The 14,773-nt window shown below is 43.1% G+C and overlaps 2 protein-coding genes across 7 annotated transcripts in view; both read right to left on the bottom strand.

Moving 5' to 3' along the window:
• Positions 1–1,428: 1,428 nt before the first annotated feature.
• Gp5 (glycoprotein V platelet) lies at positions 1,429–8,944 on the bottom strand. The gene has a single exon (XM_040750989.1). It carries the CDS (start codon positions 5,568–5,570, stop codon positions 3,867–3,869), a length of 1,704 nt encoding a protein of 567 aa, XP_040606923.1. The 5' UTR covers positions 5,571–8,944; the 3' UTR covers positions 1,429–3,866.
• Positions 8,945–9,041: 97 nt separating this feature from the next.
• The window catches only part of Atp13a3 (ATPase 13A3), a 78,695-nt gene continuing 72,963 nt past the window's right edge, over positions 9,042–14,773 (bottom strand). For 5 of the 6 annotated variants that reach the window (XM_040750984.1, XM_040750983.1, XM_040750988.1 and 2 more), the window contains one exon: positions 9,042–12,364. In XM_040750984.1, coding sequence (XP_040606918.1) covers positions 12,167–12,364 — 198 coding nt within the window. In that variant the 3' untranslated portion in view covers positions 9,042–12,166. The remainder of the gene's footprint in view (positions 12,365–14,773) is intronic. The other variant, XM_040750986.1, reaches the window with a different exon arrangement.

The following is a 14,773-nucleotide window of genomic DNA, read 5'->3' as shown; positions in this document are numbered from 1 at the left end:
CATATGTTCACAGAGCTCCCAAAGTTGGTTATTTTTCTTGCTTCAGTTTTAAAATGTGAAGTAATAACCAAGGGCTCAAGAGGAATAAGAAACAACAAAGACATCTCAGAAGGAACATATTTGTACATCAAAACCTCATAGAAATTAAAGGGATATTTAAAAAGTCTCACAATTAATGAGCTTTCAGACCCTAAGGGAATTTCAAAATGCAGGCCTAAAAATTTATAAAGTCATCTACCATCTCAACATCCCAAAGGAGAAAAACATACATGAATCTTAACACATGTGGCAAAATCTGTTAATATTCAACATCCACTCATGATTTTTAAAAGCACTCAGAAAACTAGAGCTTGAGGAGCAGCAGTTGTTGCTGCCAGATATAAGACAGTCCTGTGTAAGGACTGGGGTCATAGGTCAACATGTGCAAGATCCTGAGTTCTGACAGCAAACTTGAAAAAAAATTAAAAAAGCAGTATCACAAATAAGATGAGACAAATAAAACAAAACCCATAACTGAAAGAAGACATTTATAGCACATGCATCTTATAGATTAGTGTCCATAAGTGAAAAAAATAATAGAAATCAATAAGAAAAGGACAAATGACCCAATGTAAATGTGCAGAAAAGAATATTCATGTTAAACATTGTAAGACAACTGAATTTCACTACTTATGAGGAAAAAGAAATAAGGAACTATTTTAGAGTCATGGAAATGATTCAGATGGTAAAGGGGCCTGCCCAGTGATCTCTGAAACTCACATAAAAGTGGAAAGAAAGAATAGACTTGACAAGCTGTCCTCAGACCTCTGCATGCACAGTGGCATTCTCTTCTCTCTCTCTCTCTCTCTCTCTCTCTCTCTCTCTCTCTCTCTCTCTCTCTCTCTCTCTCTCTCTCTCTCTCACACACACACACACACACACTATATTTCTAAAGAAACTATATTATATCTATCAGATTCACTAAAATATAAAAAAAATCCAGCATTAGCATGAGCTGCAAAGTATGACCACTATGAAAGAAAGGAAAAAGGTAGGAGGAAGGAAGGAAGGAAGGAAGGAAGGAAGGAAGGACAAAAGAAGGGGTAGCCAAGCCAGTTGGTGCACATACCTTTAATCCCAGTGCTGGTGAAACAGGCAGGAGCTAGCCTGATCTACACAGTGAGTTCCAGGACAGCCACAGCTATGCAGAGAGACCAAGTCTCAAAACAAAACCCAAACCCAAAACAAACTAACAAAAAGGAAGCAGTAAGTCAAGTCATAGTGTATTCACTCAATAGAATATTATGTAAATATCAAATGTCCACCATACTGATAAATTTCAAACATATCCTAGTTCAGGAAAAGCTGAAGACCATTGTATGTGTGTAGGTTAGCATCATTAAGGAGAAAACTGAAGATGTACCAAATGAGAAAACACATATAAGGATGTAAGGCACATTTATTGAGTAGCTTTATTGTTTGATAGAGAAAAAGGGATGAAGTCAGGAAGAGATTACACATGGGTTTTCAATATTATCTGTTGTTTTTGACAATGTTTAAAAAATTTAATCAAACAGAGGGAAGAACGAATATTTCATGAAGCTGGCAGAAGTGTCTGAAGCTGTCCTCCCTACCTTGGTTCTGAATGTCCTGGAATGTGGGACAACCTCACGGCTGGTGGGACCCCCGGGTATAACCCCATGGAAGTGGGCATTGTTTCTCTCCTGGCTCTGACTCTCCACTTACCAGAGTGGTTGGTATAGAATAGTAAATCAAATCGCCAAATGAAGCAACACATGAAGAGGCAGAGAGAAATGTTAGGACACGGTGGATTCCAGAATAGCTGATCAAAACAGCTGCCACTGGGCCTTAGGAACCAGCCCATCGTCTTTACTTGGCAGGAACTACCTCATGTGGTCCTTCCAGCACTGGTAGGGACAACTGTCATCCTCATCCTACAGATGAAAACAGGCCCCATGCTAGAAAGCCTGACTCAGAGAGTAGTATTTAGAACAGAGTCTGAGTTACACACACACACACACACACACACACACACCTGGATTTTAAGATATTAGTGGCTCCAAATTTTTGAAATAAACAAGACAGAAACTGTCCAGTGAGTTTACAGAACAAGAGGCTAATTAAACAGCTGCTCTAAAGTCACACCCAGGGCCAGATGGGGAGGGTGGTGCCCAGCATCTGAGAGGCAGCAAGTACAGGAAGCACACAGTAGGGGGAGCTTCAGCAAGGGGGTGAGATTTGAAGCTGGTGTTGAAGAAGCACAGGCAGACAGATGTCAGGACCCAGCTATTTCTCCCCCACACACCCTGATGGTGCTGGGAGGACCCATGCCTGTAGCCTGCAAACACAGAACCCGAGCATGAGCACAGGACTGAGCTCACAGACTATGTGGAGACAGACAGAGCTGGTTTGGGTCTAACCTCCAGTTTGAGAAAGTTTACTCTTTTCTACACAGAGGGTGGAATATCTTCCTTAGAAAGCATGATACCAGCTGAGTGTGGCAGCCCAAACTTACAGTCCCAGAGCCTGGGAGTGCAAGATCTCCAGTTCAAAAGCAGCCCATGAGTGTGTGTGTGTGGGGGGGGCGGGCTGAGAATGTAACTGCATACTCTTTAGTAGTAACTCCTACTCACTGGCCAGTTTTTGTATCCAGGGTACTGGGTCAAGTCTCTGTATGTTTTATTAGCTTTAATTCTCACAGCATCCCTTTCAGGAAGCCCAGGTTTACAGAACGTGTGTACATTGTCCTGGGGGTTAGGAAGCGGGGACACAGACTGAAGCTCCCATGCATGTGTTTAACCACTGCCTCTCATAAGCAGACAGCCAATTAAGGCAACAAGGGTTTAATTGCTTTCAATTGGAAGGATAAATGGGAATGTGATACAAGCACGGTGCATGGAAACCAAGCTATCATTACCTTCATGAACACCTATCACATGGTCACAGCTCCATAAATGCTTCTGAAATGAGGTGGCATTTACCTCTAGGATATGGGAACCAAGTGACACATTTCCCTGGTTCAAAGCAGTGGAAACTCACAGGAGGCCAGTGGGATACACTGAGCAGCTCCCCAAGCTTCCTGGAACACCTCAGATAAGGCTCTGGTTTCTGTGGAACCTTTGTTTCAAAACAAGCCTCCTTCCTCCGTGACGGGCCGAGCCAGGACACACGGGAGCTCCCATCACCATACCAGTGCCAAAAGTCATTTCAGTCAGGTCAGGAGTGGGTGCCAGGAATTGGTTGTCCCTGGGGTGGGAATGGGAGCTCCCGTGTGTCCTAGCTCAGCCCATCACCGGAGGCTTGCCAGCGCCTTCCTAAACAGCCCGCAGAACGGACTCAAAATGAAAACAGAAGAGAATGGACATCAATCTCCTTTCAAATAGAAAGGGAAAAGGAGACTCCAGCATTCTCCTGGGAAAAACCATCATCTCTGGGATCGAGGGTTCATTTTATGCAGGTGTTCCTTCAGCAAATGCTACCCAACCCTTTGCTGGGTGAAGAAGAGGTCTTGCTCTCACCTAGGAGGAGTGTCATCACCCAAACTCAGAAACTAAGAAAGAGCTCCTCTCTCCTCTAGGCACCCAGAGCCTCACGGTAGGACCGAATGAGTCAAATACAAGCCAAGTTTCCTTCCCCCACTCCCACTCGGAAACTAACAACAGAGGAGGAAACCGAGGCCACCCTAGTAAGCAGTAGCGATTTACAAAAGGCTCTTCTGAGGAGAGGGGCTTGAAAGGAAGCCTGAAAGAATGAACTGAGGCAGAAAGAGCAGGGGAGAGAACAGGCGTGGGGAAAGGAGGAAGGGAGTATCATCCTGACTAGATTCTCCCTGAGGCCCCGTCTACAATGCTCTGGTCACGTCTTAATTAGTTACAAGATTTTTCCATTGCCTTAAACAAGAGCTTCTCTCTGATTAATGTTCGAAATAGCTGGCCGATTTTAATCATGGCAAACACGATGATCCCGGCTATGACGGCCTGAGCTACTAAAAGCAGAATATAAAGACCCCAGTAGAAGCTATGATCGGGACCTTCATCCCTGGCCACCAGCTGGACCCACGCGGGGGACTGCGAGCTATTAGTCAGTTGGGAGGGGACCGGGGCTTCCAGGGCGTTCTCGGCTGGAGGGTTGAGAGGCAGGCCTCGAGGGTGCGGGCACCACGGGTCACCCTGAAGCAGGTCCCAGAACGACAGGCCCGCGCGTGGCTCTGGGCCATGGCACTGGGGGGGCTCGTCTCGGCCCAGGAGGTCCTGATGCTGCCGTAGCCACTCGAGGAAGGGCCACAGGCCACAGTCGCAGAGCCAGGGGTTGTGGCCCAGCAGGACCTGAGTCAGCTGGGGCAGGGCCGCGAACACATCTCCAGGCAGCGTCTCCAGCTGGTTGTGCTCCAGCTGCACGGTCTCAAGGCTGCTGAGGTTAAGGAAGAGCGCGCGGGGCAGGGCCCGCAGCCGGTTGTGGCGCAGCGACACCTGGCGCAGGCGGCCGAGACCGCGCAGCGCGTCGTCGGGAAGCTCCGCTAGGGCGTTGGAGTGCAGCGCGAGCATGCGCAGCTCCGCCAGTCCCTGGAACGCGCCGCGCGGGAGCGAGCCTAGGCTCGGGTTCCGCGTCACCCCCAGAGTCTGCAGGCCGCTCAGGTTGCGGAAGACGGCTGCGGGCAGCGTGCGCAGCTGGGTGCCGTTCAGCCACAGCTCCCGCAGGTCGGCCATCTCCCCGAACAGCACCTCCGGGAGCTCCTCCAGGGGATTCTCGAACAGGGTCAGCTGAGTCACGTTGCTCGTACGAAGGAAGAGCGCGGGTGGCAGGGTCTCCAGGAGATTTCTGGACAGAGTCAACAACTTCACGTTTCCGAGGCTGTCGAAAGCACCGGCTGCGATGGAGCGGAGGCGATTCCAGTCCAGCTGCAGCTCAATTAGGGAGCCCAGGTTTCTCAGAAGCCCCGAATCCACAGACGCGAGCTGGTTTGAGTTGAGCAGCAGTGTCTCAAGTTTAACCTGCGCCCCAAGCAATCCTTTGGGCAGATGGGTCAGGTTGTTTCCCGATAAATCCAACACCTTCAGCTTCCCCAGGCTCGTGAAAAGGTTAGCAGGAAGAAAAGTGAGCTGATTACGCTTCAAATAGAGCTCCTTCAGGTTAAGCAGTTTCTGAAACAGGTTTTGGTCAAGGTCCCTTAGTGCATTGTTGTCCAAGAACAACTGTTCCAAGAGCACCATCTTATCCAGGAGCTCACTTGGAAGATGAGAGATTTTGTTGCGCGTCAACCTAAGGGTTTTAAGTTTTACCAGGTCATTGAAGGTGCCGGGTTCGATGGCGGAAATGTGGCTGTTTGAGAACATCAGGCGCTGCAAGACGGTCATGCCACTGAAGCTGAGGTTCCGCAATACGCCCTGGTCCATTCGGAAGAGCACGATGTGTGTAAGGTTCCTGGGCAGACCCAGCGAGGCGATGTGAGCCACGCTGCTGCCCCAGCACTGCACAGCATCGCGATCCACACACCTGCAGGTTTCAGGGCAGGGGAAGGGCTGGGCGTGCACGAGTGCGAGCATCGCGCACAACAAGGCGCTCCTTAGCATGTCTGAAAGGCAATGATACAAGGCTCAGAGCCCATCTTGGAGTCTGGCACCTGCTGCAGGCACAGCTCTTTGGCCAGCTTTCTCACTGCCTTGGAATGTTGCCCAGGTACAACCAAGTCTCCCTCCACTCTTAAAAGGGCCGATTAAAAAAAAAAAAAAGTACCTTTCTATTCAGCGTAAGTGGGGGCTGGAGAGTCTAGCTCAGGCTTACTGGGTATGCATTCTTACCTACTGAGCCATCTCACCCAGTTCTCAGTTTAGAACACTGAAATTTGGACACCTTCAAGCTACAGAAAGAATACCTTAAAATCTTTTCAGAATGAATTAAGATTCTCACGGTCATGTTCAGTCACCACAATGTAGTGTCTACAGGAGAACTAGCTGTGCTACTGATTCTACTGACTTAAGCAGGGCTGCCTCTACCCAACAGCCAGGAAGGGAACAGCAAGGTCCACTTGATTCATTTCTTACAATCATATTTTTAGAAAGTGCCAACAGCACATTACACCCTTTTAATCTCCAAGCTCCGTGGAACAGGCGATAATGCCCGTGGCTTTAAGCCATGCTTCTCTGCACTTTGCACTGTTAACAGAAGGCACGAGGAGGGCAGCAGGCTGAGTGCTTCGATGCACATGCAGTTAAGTAAATTAACGGTCACATAGAATTTGAAGGTAGTCTGACACACATATTTAATTAAATAATGAACTGTTTGCTTCTAAGACAAGCTGCTTAATAAAAACTACTCTGGGCATTGAATTATCTGGAAAACACAGCAATACAAGTTTACCCAATGTTTCCCAAGCAAAAATTTGTACTGTTTCTTGCATCAGATCTCCCCTTGCCCCTGTCCTCAACCCTCTAACTATATACACTAATTTAAGACTATTCGACCTTACCTGAAGCGGTTCTGCAGCCTGAACTGACTGAAATGTTTACAGCTGTGCTGGTGACTCGGCACTTCACAGAGGAAGAGGGAGTATTCTTGCATCCTGAGGATAAAGACCTTACCAGAAAAAAGTCAAGGAAAAGACTATCTCAAGAGGGCATATTCTAGGTTTTAATCAGAATTTTCAGACTGTGAGAGGCCATATTAAAGAGTCGCACTGTCAAAGCTAAATGGTAGAAGGTGAAGTTTTTCCATAAGTGGCAAGTTAAGACTAGTAAGAAAGTTTGGGGATGTACGGATCACTGCAGCAGTGTGGTGACGCATTGCTAATGATCTAATAAAGCCAGCCACATTAGTTAGCTTCCAGAAGCTGGGCAGTGGTGGTACACACCTTTAATCCCAGGACTCAGGAGACAAGCAGATGAATCTGAACTCAAGGTCACCCGGGCTACTTGAGAGATAATCAGTCTGAGAGAGACACAGCTCACACCTTTAGCCCCAGCAGTAGTTTTATATAAGAAGCTCAGTGCAGTCCGGAGATGCAGTCTGAGGACAGGATCGCCCCTCTGGTCTGAGCATTGGTAGAGGTGAGAACTCTAGTGGCTGGCTGCTTTGCTTCTCTGATCTTCAGCTTGAACCCCAATATCTGATTCTGGGTTTTTATTATTTGTGTTACACAGCAGTCACATCAATAGATGGGCATTATACATACATTCGCATGTTACATTGCACCAATTCTCATCCCCCCTTTAAGAAATTACATTTACTTGGTGTGTATGAGTATACAGCTATCAGAAAACTTAGGCAGTTCTCAACTTCCACCACATAGGTTCCAAGGACTGAACTAATGCCATCAAGCTTGGAGGCACCTTTACCTGCTGAGACATTTCCTTTGCCCAAAATTTTATTTAAAATAAAGCTAAAGAATTCTTACCCCCCACCCCCGCAATGGCTAGTTCAGACACCGACACACATGTTCATTAATGGCATTGTTCAAGAGTTCATGCTCAGTGTCAAGCTGCCCACCCCAGTGGTTATACACAGCAGTGCCACACACCACGTGTGAACTCTTCACATCTCGTTTGGCATTCTTTGAATCCTTGTCATTCGTGTTTCCATGAATGCCTATCCCTCACCCGGCACAACTTAGGCCCAGACTGAAGAGCAAAATCACCCCACCAACCTGTCTCAAATGGTTTTGAATTTTGCATTTCATTCTTAAAATGAAGGGCCACCTGTGCTTCAGCTTTTGAGAAATCTGGGTTCCACATTTCTATTTTTCCCCTTCTTTTCAGACAGTCTTGCTATAAAGCCTATGCTAGCTTCAAATTTATGATCTTCTGGCCTTAACTGTCCTGAATTTTGGAATCACAGAGAATGCACCTTGATGCCTAGCTGTGTTAATTTTGTATATGCAACTATAATGTAGACATCCTTAATACATTCTACTACTCCATTGTCAAGTCATAGATGTTATTAGGTAAATCCTTCCAAGGCAGACACCCCCAGTAATTCCTTGAAATGCTCTTCCTCAGTACTCAGGTCTCTAGGGGATAAGCAGGTTCCTTTGTATGTACCTAACAGGCAGAGTTACTTTAAATGTGCTTGTATCAAAAGTTCAAGATGATTCTTCAACTGCTTTAAGAACAAAGATCCAGGGTTTAGGGAGTCAGCCCAGGTCTTGCAAGCATGAAGACTCAATTTAAACTGGAGAACTCATAAGAGAAGCCAGGTGTGGTAGACAAGAGATCCCTGACCTGAAGCATGCTGTCCAGCCATATATTGGTAAGCTTCAGGTGACTATCAGACCTTACCTCCAGACAGCCAACATGCATACTCACCTGAGATTACAGAAGGGAGTGGTGGAGAAGTGCTTCCTAGAGTACTGTAACGAGTTGGGAAGAACCCCCTTCAGTGTACGCGATCACACAGACCACTCCCTCCTTTTTTCTCCTTTGCTGGAGATTGAGGCCAGGGCTTTCCTAAGTGTAATCAAGTCCAGCAAGGGCCTTCTCAACCCAAACCACCAGTCTAGTCTGGGCCAAAAGTAATGCACGCCGCTTAAGGTTCTATGAGCTCCTCTAGTTCTCCTGGAGAAGCAATTCTCGAGCTCCAAACTGCCGTCCTACTGGAAGCTTGCAGTTAGCCCTTCCTACAACCAGTCCATCATACTAAGTAGCAAAGTTGCCTTCCTCTCTACCATCCACTCAGGCAATAAAAGCCAGCATAGCTGCTCTGCTGGATCTCTATCTAGTCCTATCCTGTTCTTCCCTCCAAGGCTCCTTTGGGTGCCCAAGGCACACTACACTGATAGTGGCTGTTGACTGATGCCACTACTGACAGGTTCCGTCTCTAGCATTTTCCAGCCTTTCCCTCCCAACCCTTGACATTTACCACGTGGCTCTATGTTAGGTATAACTGCTGGGACTTCCTTCCCCAAGGCAGTTACAGGCCCAAGGGACATGGAAACACTGTACTGTAAATTCCAAGTCAGGAAGGGGGAAAAAAAGAGGAAACTAATTAGTCCTGAGAACTGCATTTATATAACCCCCCCCCAAAATCAAGTATGTAAAGACCCAGGAAAATTTTATTTCATTAAAATTTTTATTCTGAATAGCTTCAATCAAAAAGATTTCATAAGGTTATTTACAATGCTGAATGTACAATTATGAATATCTACCTTTTTGACAACAGGGTACCATTCTTGAGCAGCAATACAATTTAAAAAATATAAAGATGTGGTATCATTTCTGATATATAAAGTTACTTAAAAAATCCACAGTCTTAGGGAATTCACAAATCATAACAGGAAGTTACGCTTATTAATTTCATGTGCACATAATTACCAAATTGTAATACATTAAAAATACGTGTAAATGCCCGACTGTACAAAAGTTAATATCCTATCTTGTTAAAAGTTCCCAGTAACCTCCCACCATAAATATAGAAAACCCCTTTCTTAGACACATCAAAACTGCATGCGTGAATTGATGCTCTCTAGAGCCTGAAGCTGCTCCTCACTGTGTATGAGCTTTTGCTGATTCTGGAATGGGGTTTATATATATATGTATTATATATATATGACATATTATTTACCATGCCTTTGAAACTGTGTGGTACTTTCATCAACATGGGAAACAAAATAAATAGTGAAAAAAAGAGTAACGGGTTTACTTAAATGCAAGTGCAATTTAGAAAGCTTTTGAATTTCAGGCTTGTAAAACTTAGAAAAGCATTGGTTTGTTGTTGGTTTCGCTGCTCTCACCCAAGCATTATTTGCAGCATTGCTTTACAGCAGTTGGTGCTAGAAGATAGAAAACAGTTACCACTATATTTATATTTGAGGGAGGAAAACAACTTTAAACAACCCTGAGGGAGACCCATGTTAAAAAATCTTATTTATTTAAAAAGTTAAAAAGTTACATATCATTATTTAACAATTACTTTCCCAGACATTTCTGTCCTTTAAGTATGTGCATAAATAAAATTTAAATCAGCAATATTATCAATCTTAATACATCAAAATAACATATGTACAGATTTCAAAAGCTAGTTCTGTATATACTCAAATAATTTAATGTAAAATTCAGAACCCAAATTTCTATGTGATGGTGACCTACAGAAGAGTCCATCTACCTACGGCACTAAGTAGGACCCATGTCTGGACTGAGACATGCCTCAAACAACATCCTCACTGGAATAACCTACCCTGTCTATGTTGAAATCTAACTTCCTGCAAATGCTTTCTCTCACCTACAGAAAACCTTGTTCCTTTGCAAACAATATGGACAGATAATATATACCAACACTAATATTAAAAGGGATATGTGTCAAAATAACATGTTATGATCATTCTCTTGAGGATGTTAAATACAACTGATATTGGGTTTCTAAGCTGCAGTTAGCAATTACTTATCGGCTTCAGCATTTAAACCAAAGAATAAGACTTAACAATTCAGAAAAATCACTAAAGAATAACATGAGCATTATTTGAAATGAACGTGGACAGTATAAAACAACAGAGAGTAACAATAGAAAATAGTGCTAATTCACAGCGCAAGAGGTCTAAGATGCATAGCTTCATAGAATCATTCATGGGACAATTGTTCTTATGTAACATATAGCAATATCATACATTTTGTTGGAAAAATTCGATTACATATTTTGTAGGAATCACTAGTGGCAATAGCAGTTAACAGTGATCCTGAGAATAATTTACCTTTTTTTCTACAATTATCAAACATTATTCAGGTCTCTGCAACATAAAAAGAAAGAAATGGTTCTACAAATCTGGGTAACATTTGGCAAACTGGTAAGTATGTATTGGGATAGCAATGACAACTAGGAGTGGTTCCTTAAGGAAACAGAATAAATGTCACACTTTCACTAATTTAGGGTCCATTTTTATAGCAATGCCAGCTTCCCAAGTTTATCATAACTGCGGGCACTGCCAAGCTGCTGGGTCTATCTAGGAAGGCATTGTGGAAGTGTTACTTGAGAACTGAACATTAATCAGATAAAACAAAAGCGTGAAAAATGCTTTCTACATTTCTTTTGGCTCAATAAATGTGTATATTTTCTCAAGTTCATTTGTAACAAAACAGATTATGTGCTGACCATCTGGTGCTACCTAATGGCATAAAACAAGCTCTACTCAAGTTCACATTGCTTTGTAAAAGCCAAATTCAATATTCATTATTCTTTTAAGCCTCATTATCCAAAGACATATATCTAATTCAAAAACAAAACAAAACCACCAACAACAAAAATAAAACAGTATCATCCTATTCCTTTAGGTTAAAAAAAGACAACGACAAAAAGCATTTAAAATGATATAAATCCACAAAGAAAACCAAACAGGTATGAAGAGTTATAAGATCTACCAACAAGAGAAATAAGTCTCTTTCTGCACATATGTATTTTGAGACAGAGTTCTACTATCTACTCTAGGCTATCCTTGGACTAAGAACAATCATCCTGCCTCAGCCTCCTGTGCAAGGAGTACAGCCTGCACCACGACCTGGCTCAGAAATAAACTTTTCTAATGACAAAGTTCATCATTTAACAAAGCAAACCAGATTGCTGATGTGAGACACAGTATGAGACCCACAAACATTATGAAGGACATCAAGACAGCAGTGAAGCACCTTGCTGGCTAGAAAGTGACACCCAGGCAGTCTACACAGAGAATAGAAAACCAGAAATGGAAATTACCTGAGTTGCTCTATCAACAATAACATACAAACTTACTCCTATCTCCATGTCAAAGGAAACTGGTGTGTGTTTAACATAGAATTCTTTGGGAGAAACACTGTAATCAAAACAGACTTTAAACCTGTTTTCACCAAAGGCTAATCATAATTAACAACCATATTATTTTAACAATCCCAATTTTAGGGCCTATATATAAAAGGAACTTGCTAATAAGGGATTGTGAAAATTAAATTTAAAGAGGCAAACTAGTGACAAAAGCTAAAATCTAAAACAGTTTTCTTCACACCCAATATATTACTTTTAGGTTACTGCATGAAGATCTAGCCAGATTGATAGTTAATAACTGTGAGGCAAATGCCATTTTACTGGTTTTGTTTTTTAATCTACTGTACTATGAGAGGGCTATAAACTGAAATAGTGCCATTATGACACACAGCGTCAGAAGCCGAGCACATCCTCCTGAATACTGTCACTAGCACAGCAGAAGCAGTCTCTGCTATGCTATGGTGCTGATCTGACATGATCCATTCTCCTTTACTACAGTTTTGGCTTCCGTCGTTGTCTGAGGTTTAGGTGGCCATTCAGGATCATCTTTGAGCTCCTGTGCCAGGTACATGTATTTAGCTTTTGGTGTCTTCTTTCTACAGCTTAGGGCCCAGGACAAGCAGCATTTTCCCCACCGATCCACTGACTCCTAGGAAAAGAAAAAGTAAGGGCTTATTTTTTAAAGCATGCACTGAGCATAGAACAGTATGAAACAACTTCCGAATACAACAAATAACTAAGGAGAATTTCATGCAAAAAGTCAGCTTTCAATTTAGGAACAGATTGAGCAATGTTCGTCCCTCCATAGCCCCTGCTTTAGTTCCTGAACTGGCTTCCCCTGATGACACACTGAAACCTATAAGCCAAATAAGTCCTTTCCTCCCATGTTACTTTTGGTCATGGTATTTATCACAATAAAAACCCAACTCACACAGCTACACCGTAAGACTGTTTGAAAAACAAGTAACATCATAGTCTCACTGATACAAAATCGCTTTCACCTAGTATGTTTCCCTTGGTAGTTAAGAGAACCAGCTCAGCTGCTCTTTCAGAGGACCTGGGTTCAATTCCCAGCACACATACAGCCACCTATAACTCCAGTTCCAGCTCTCGTCTGTGCTCCAGAGACACTGCACATACATGGTACAGACATACATGCAGGCCAGAACACCAATATACAAAATAAAAATAAATTGAAACCGCTGTGGTCAAACGTGTTACTGATGACCTTAGATTAAATAATCCTTGGAGACCAGAAAGGCAAAGTTCTTGGAGAAAAATAAACTCAACAAAATAAAACTCTATAGTTTCAAGTAAAGTTTGAAACAAATCTAAATGACTGTATAGTTCACCTCTGAAAACAGCCCCAAAATTACTTTAGTTATTGCTTCTCCCAAGTAAAATTTAAATCCTAGATTGTTCTTTTACCAATCAACAATGACCCGGCCTACACTAAGCTCTAACCTCAATGGAAGCAATCCTACAAAACGAAAGTACAACAGATGAGCATTCTAACATGAACAACCAAAGTACCACAGCCAAGAAAGGCAAATGTGTTGTAATGCATACTTAAAACATGCTTCTTAATTGGCCAATGGGAGCCAGGTATGTGTAGTGCCTGTAATCCTAGCACCGAGGAGGCCAAGGCAGGAAGGAAATTTTGGGGCTCACCACCAGCCTGAGCTGAGTAGCAGGCTTGGGACCAGGTTAAGCTATAAAGTGAAACCCCTATCTCAACAGATAGATCCATCAATCAATGAGGGCAAGTAGTAATCAGTGGGAAGAACTAAGAGTACTTCAAAATGAAAGCTCTGAAACTGTAACTCCCAGTGTTCTCTCATGCTTCTCTCGCTTGTACTAAGACTGACATCTGTACCCTGCCTCTCTTCTCCAGTATGTAGGTAAAGCACTAAACTGCATCGCTCCCAAGGATTTCAAGACAAAACTGTACTCATAGATAAGCTGTAGTGCATTCTAGGGAAAACTAAAATTTGAAGATTATTCATTCAGTAACCTCTATTATCATCACAATGAAAGTTATTAACTGTGCACGGTAGAATTGCCTGTAACATCAAATTCACAAGTTTGAGGCTGGCCTGGTCTACATCCTGAGTTCAAGGTCAGCCAGTGTTATACAGTGAGACCCTGCATCAAAAGAAGGAAAGCCCAAGATGGGATTTACAGAAATAATATTACATTACTCTCCTTAAAAAAAGAATTCATGCACAGGATCCCTCAGGTGATCTAAGCAACAGCTAGCCTTTTTCTTACCAATGAAGCTGCACCACAAGTCAGTCATCTGAGATGACACTATACTACAACATTTTGCTGCTTCCCTAGTGCTTTGATTCTTCAATCCAACTGTGGAAAAGATCATTGTTCCTAAATATGAAAGCTGTCACTGTCACTTACAGCAGCGTTGCTAAAGCATCACAGAGAAACATATCATGCTTATCTGTGCAGATGAGTACTTTTGAGTGGAAAGGTGATGCATAACAGGCGAAAAGCTAAGAGCAATGGAATTTAAGACTCCCCCACCCAATAAACTCGCTGTTCTACACCTGTGGAAACAAAGGCAAGCTAATCATGAACTTGCGTCATAACTGTACATTTCTTAACATTTTGGGATATATGGTTGATATATATTCACATCTGTTTAAAACAATGTATACTCCGTTTTACATCAAGTCACAAGAACACCTGAGATTTCTCCCTATTCCACTATAATTAGAAACATGTTTGTTCCTGTACCCTTATTTCCCCCAAATGTGACAAACAAAAATGTACTACACACAAAGTTTGTGAGACTGCACATAAATGTACCACACAGTCTGAAACAACATAATTCGGGCTGGAGAGATGGCTCAGAGGTTAAGAACACTGACTGTTCTTCCAGGGGTCCTGAGTTCAATTCCCGGCAACCACATGGTGGCTCACAACCACCTTGAATGAGATCTGGTGCCCTCTGCTGGCATTATACAAATTAAAAAAAAAAAAGAAACAACATAATTCACTGGAAGAGAAAATCAAAGGCTACAGTCAGGGCAAAGTGAGAAAT

The sequence above is a fragment of the Mesocricetus auratus genome, unplaced genomic scaffold (genome assembly GCF_017639785.1).
Source record: "Mesocricetus auratus isolate SY011 unplaced genomic scaffold, BCM_Maur_2.0 Super-Scaffold_100008, whole genome shotgun sequence".
In the NCBI taxonomy this organism is placed as follows: domain Eukaryota; kingdom Metazoa; phylum Chordata; class Mammalia; order Rodentia; family Cricetidae; genus Mesocricetus; species Mesocricetus auratus.
Note: the sequence above shows the minus strand (reverse complement) of the source record. Positions and strands in the feature narration are given on the sequence as shown.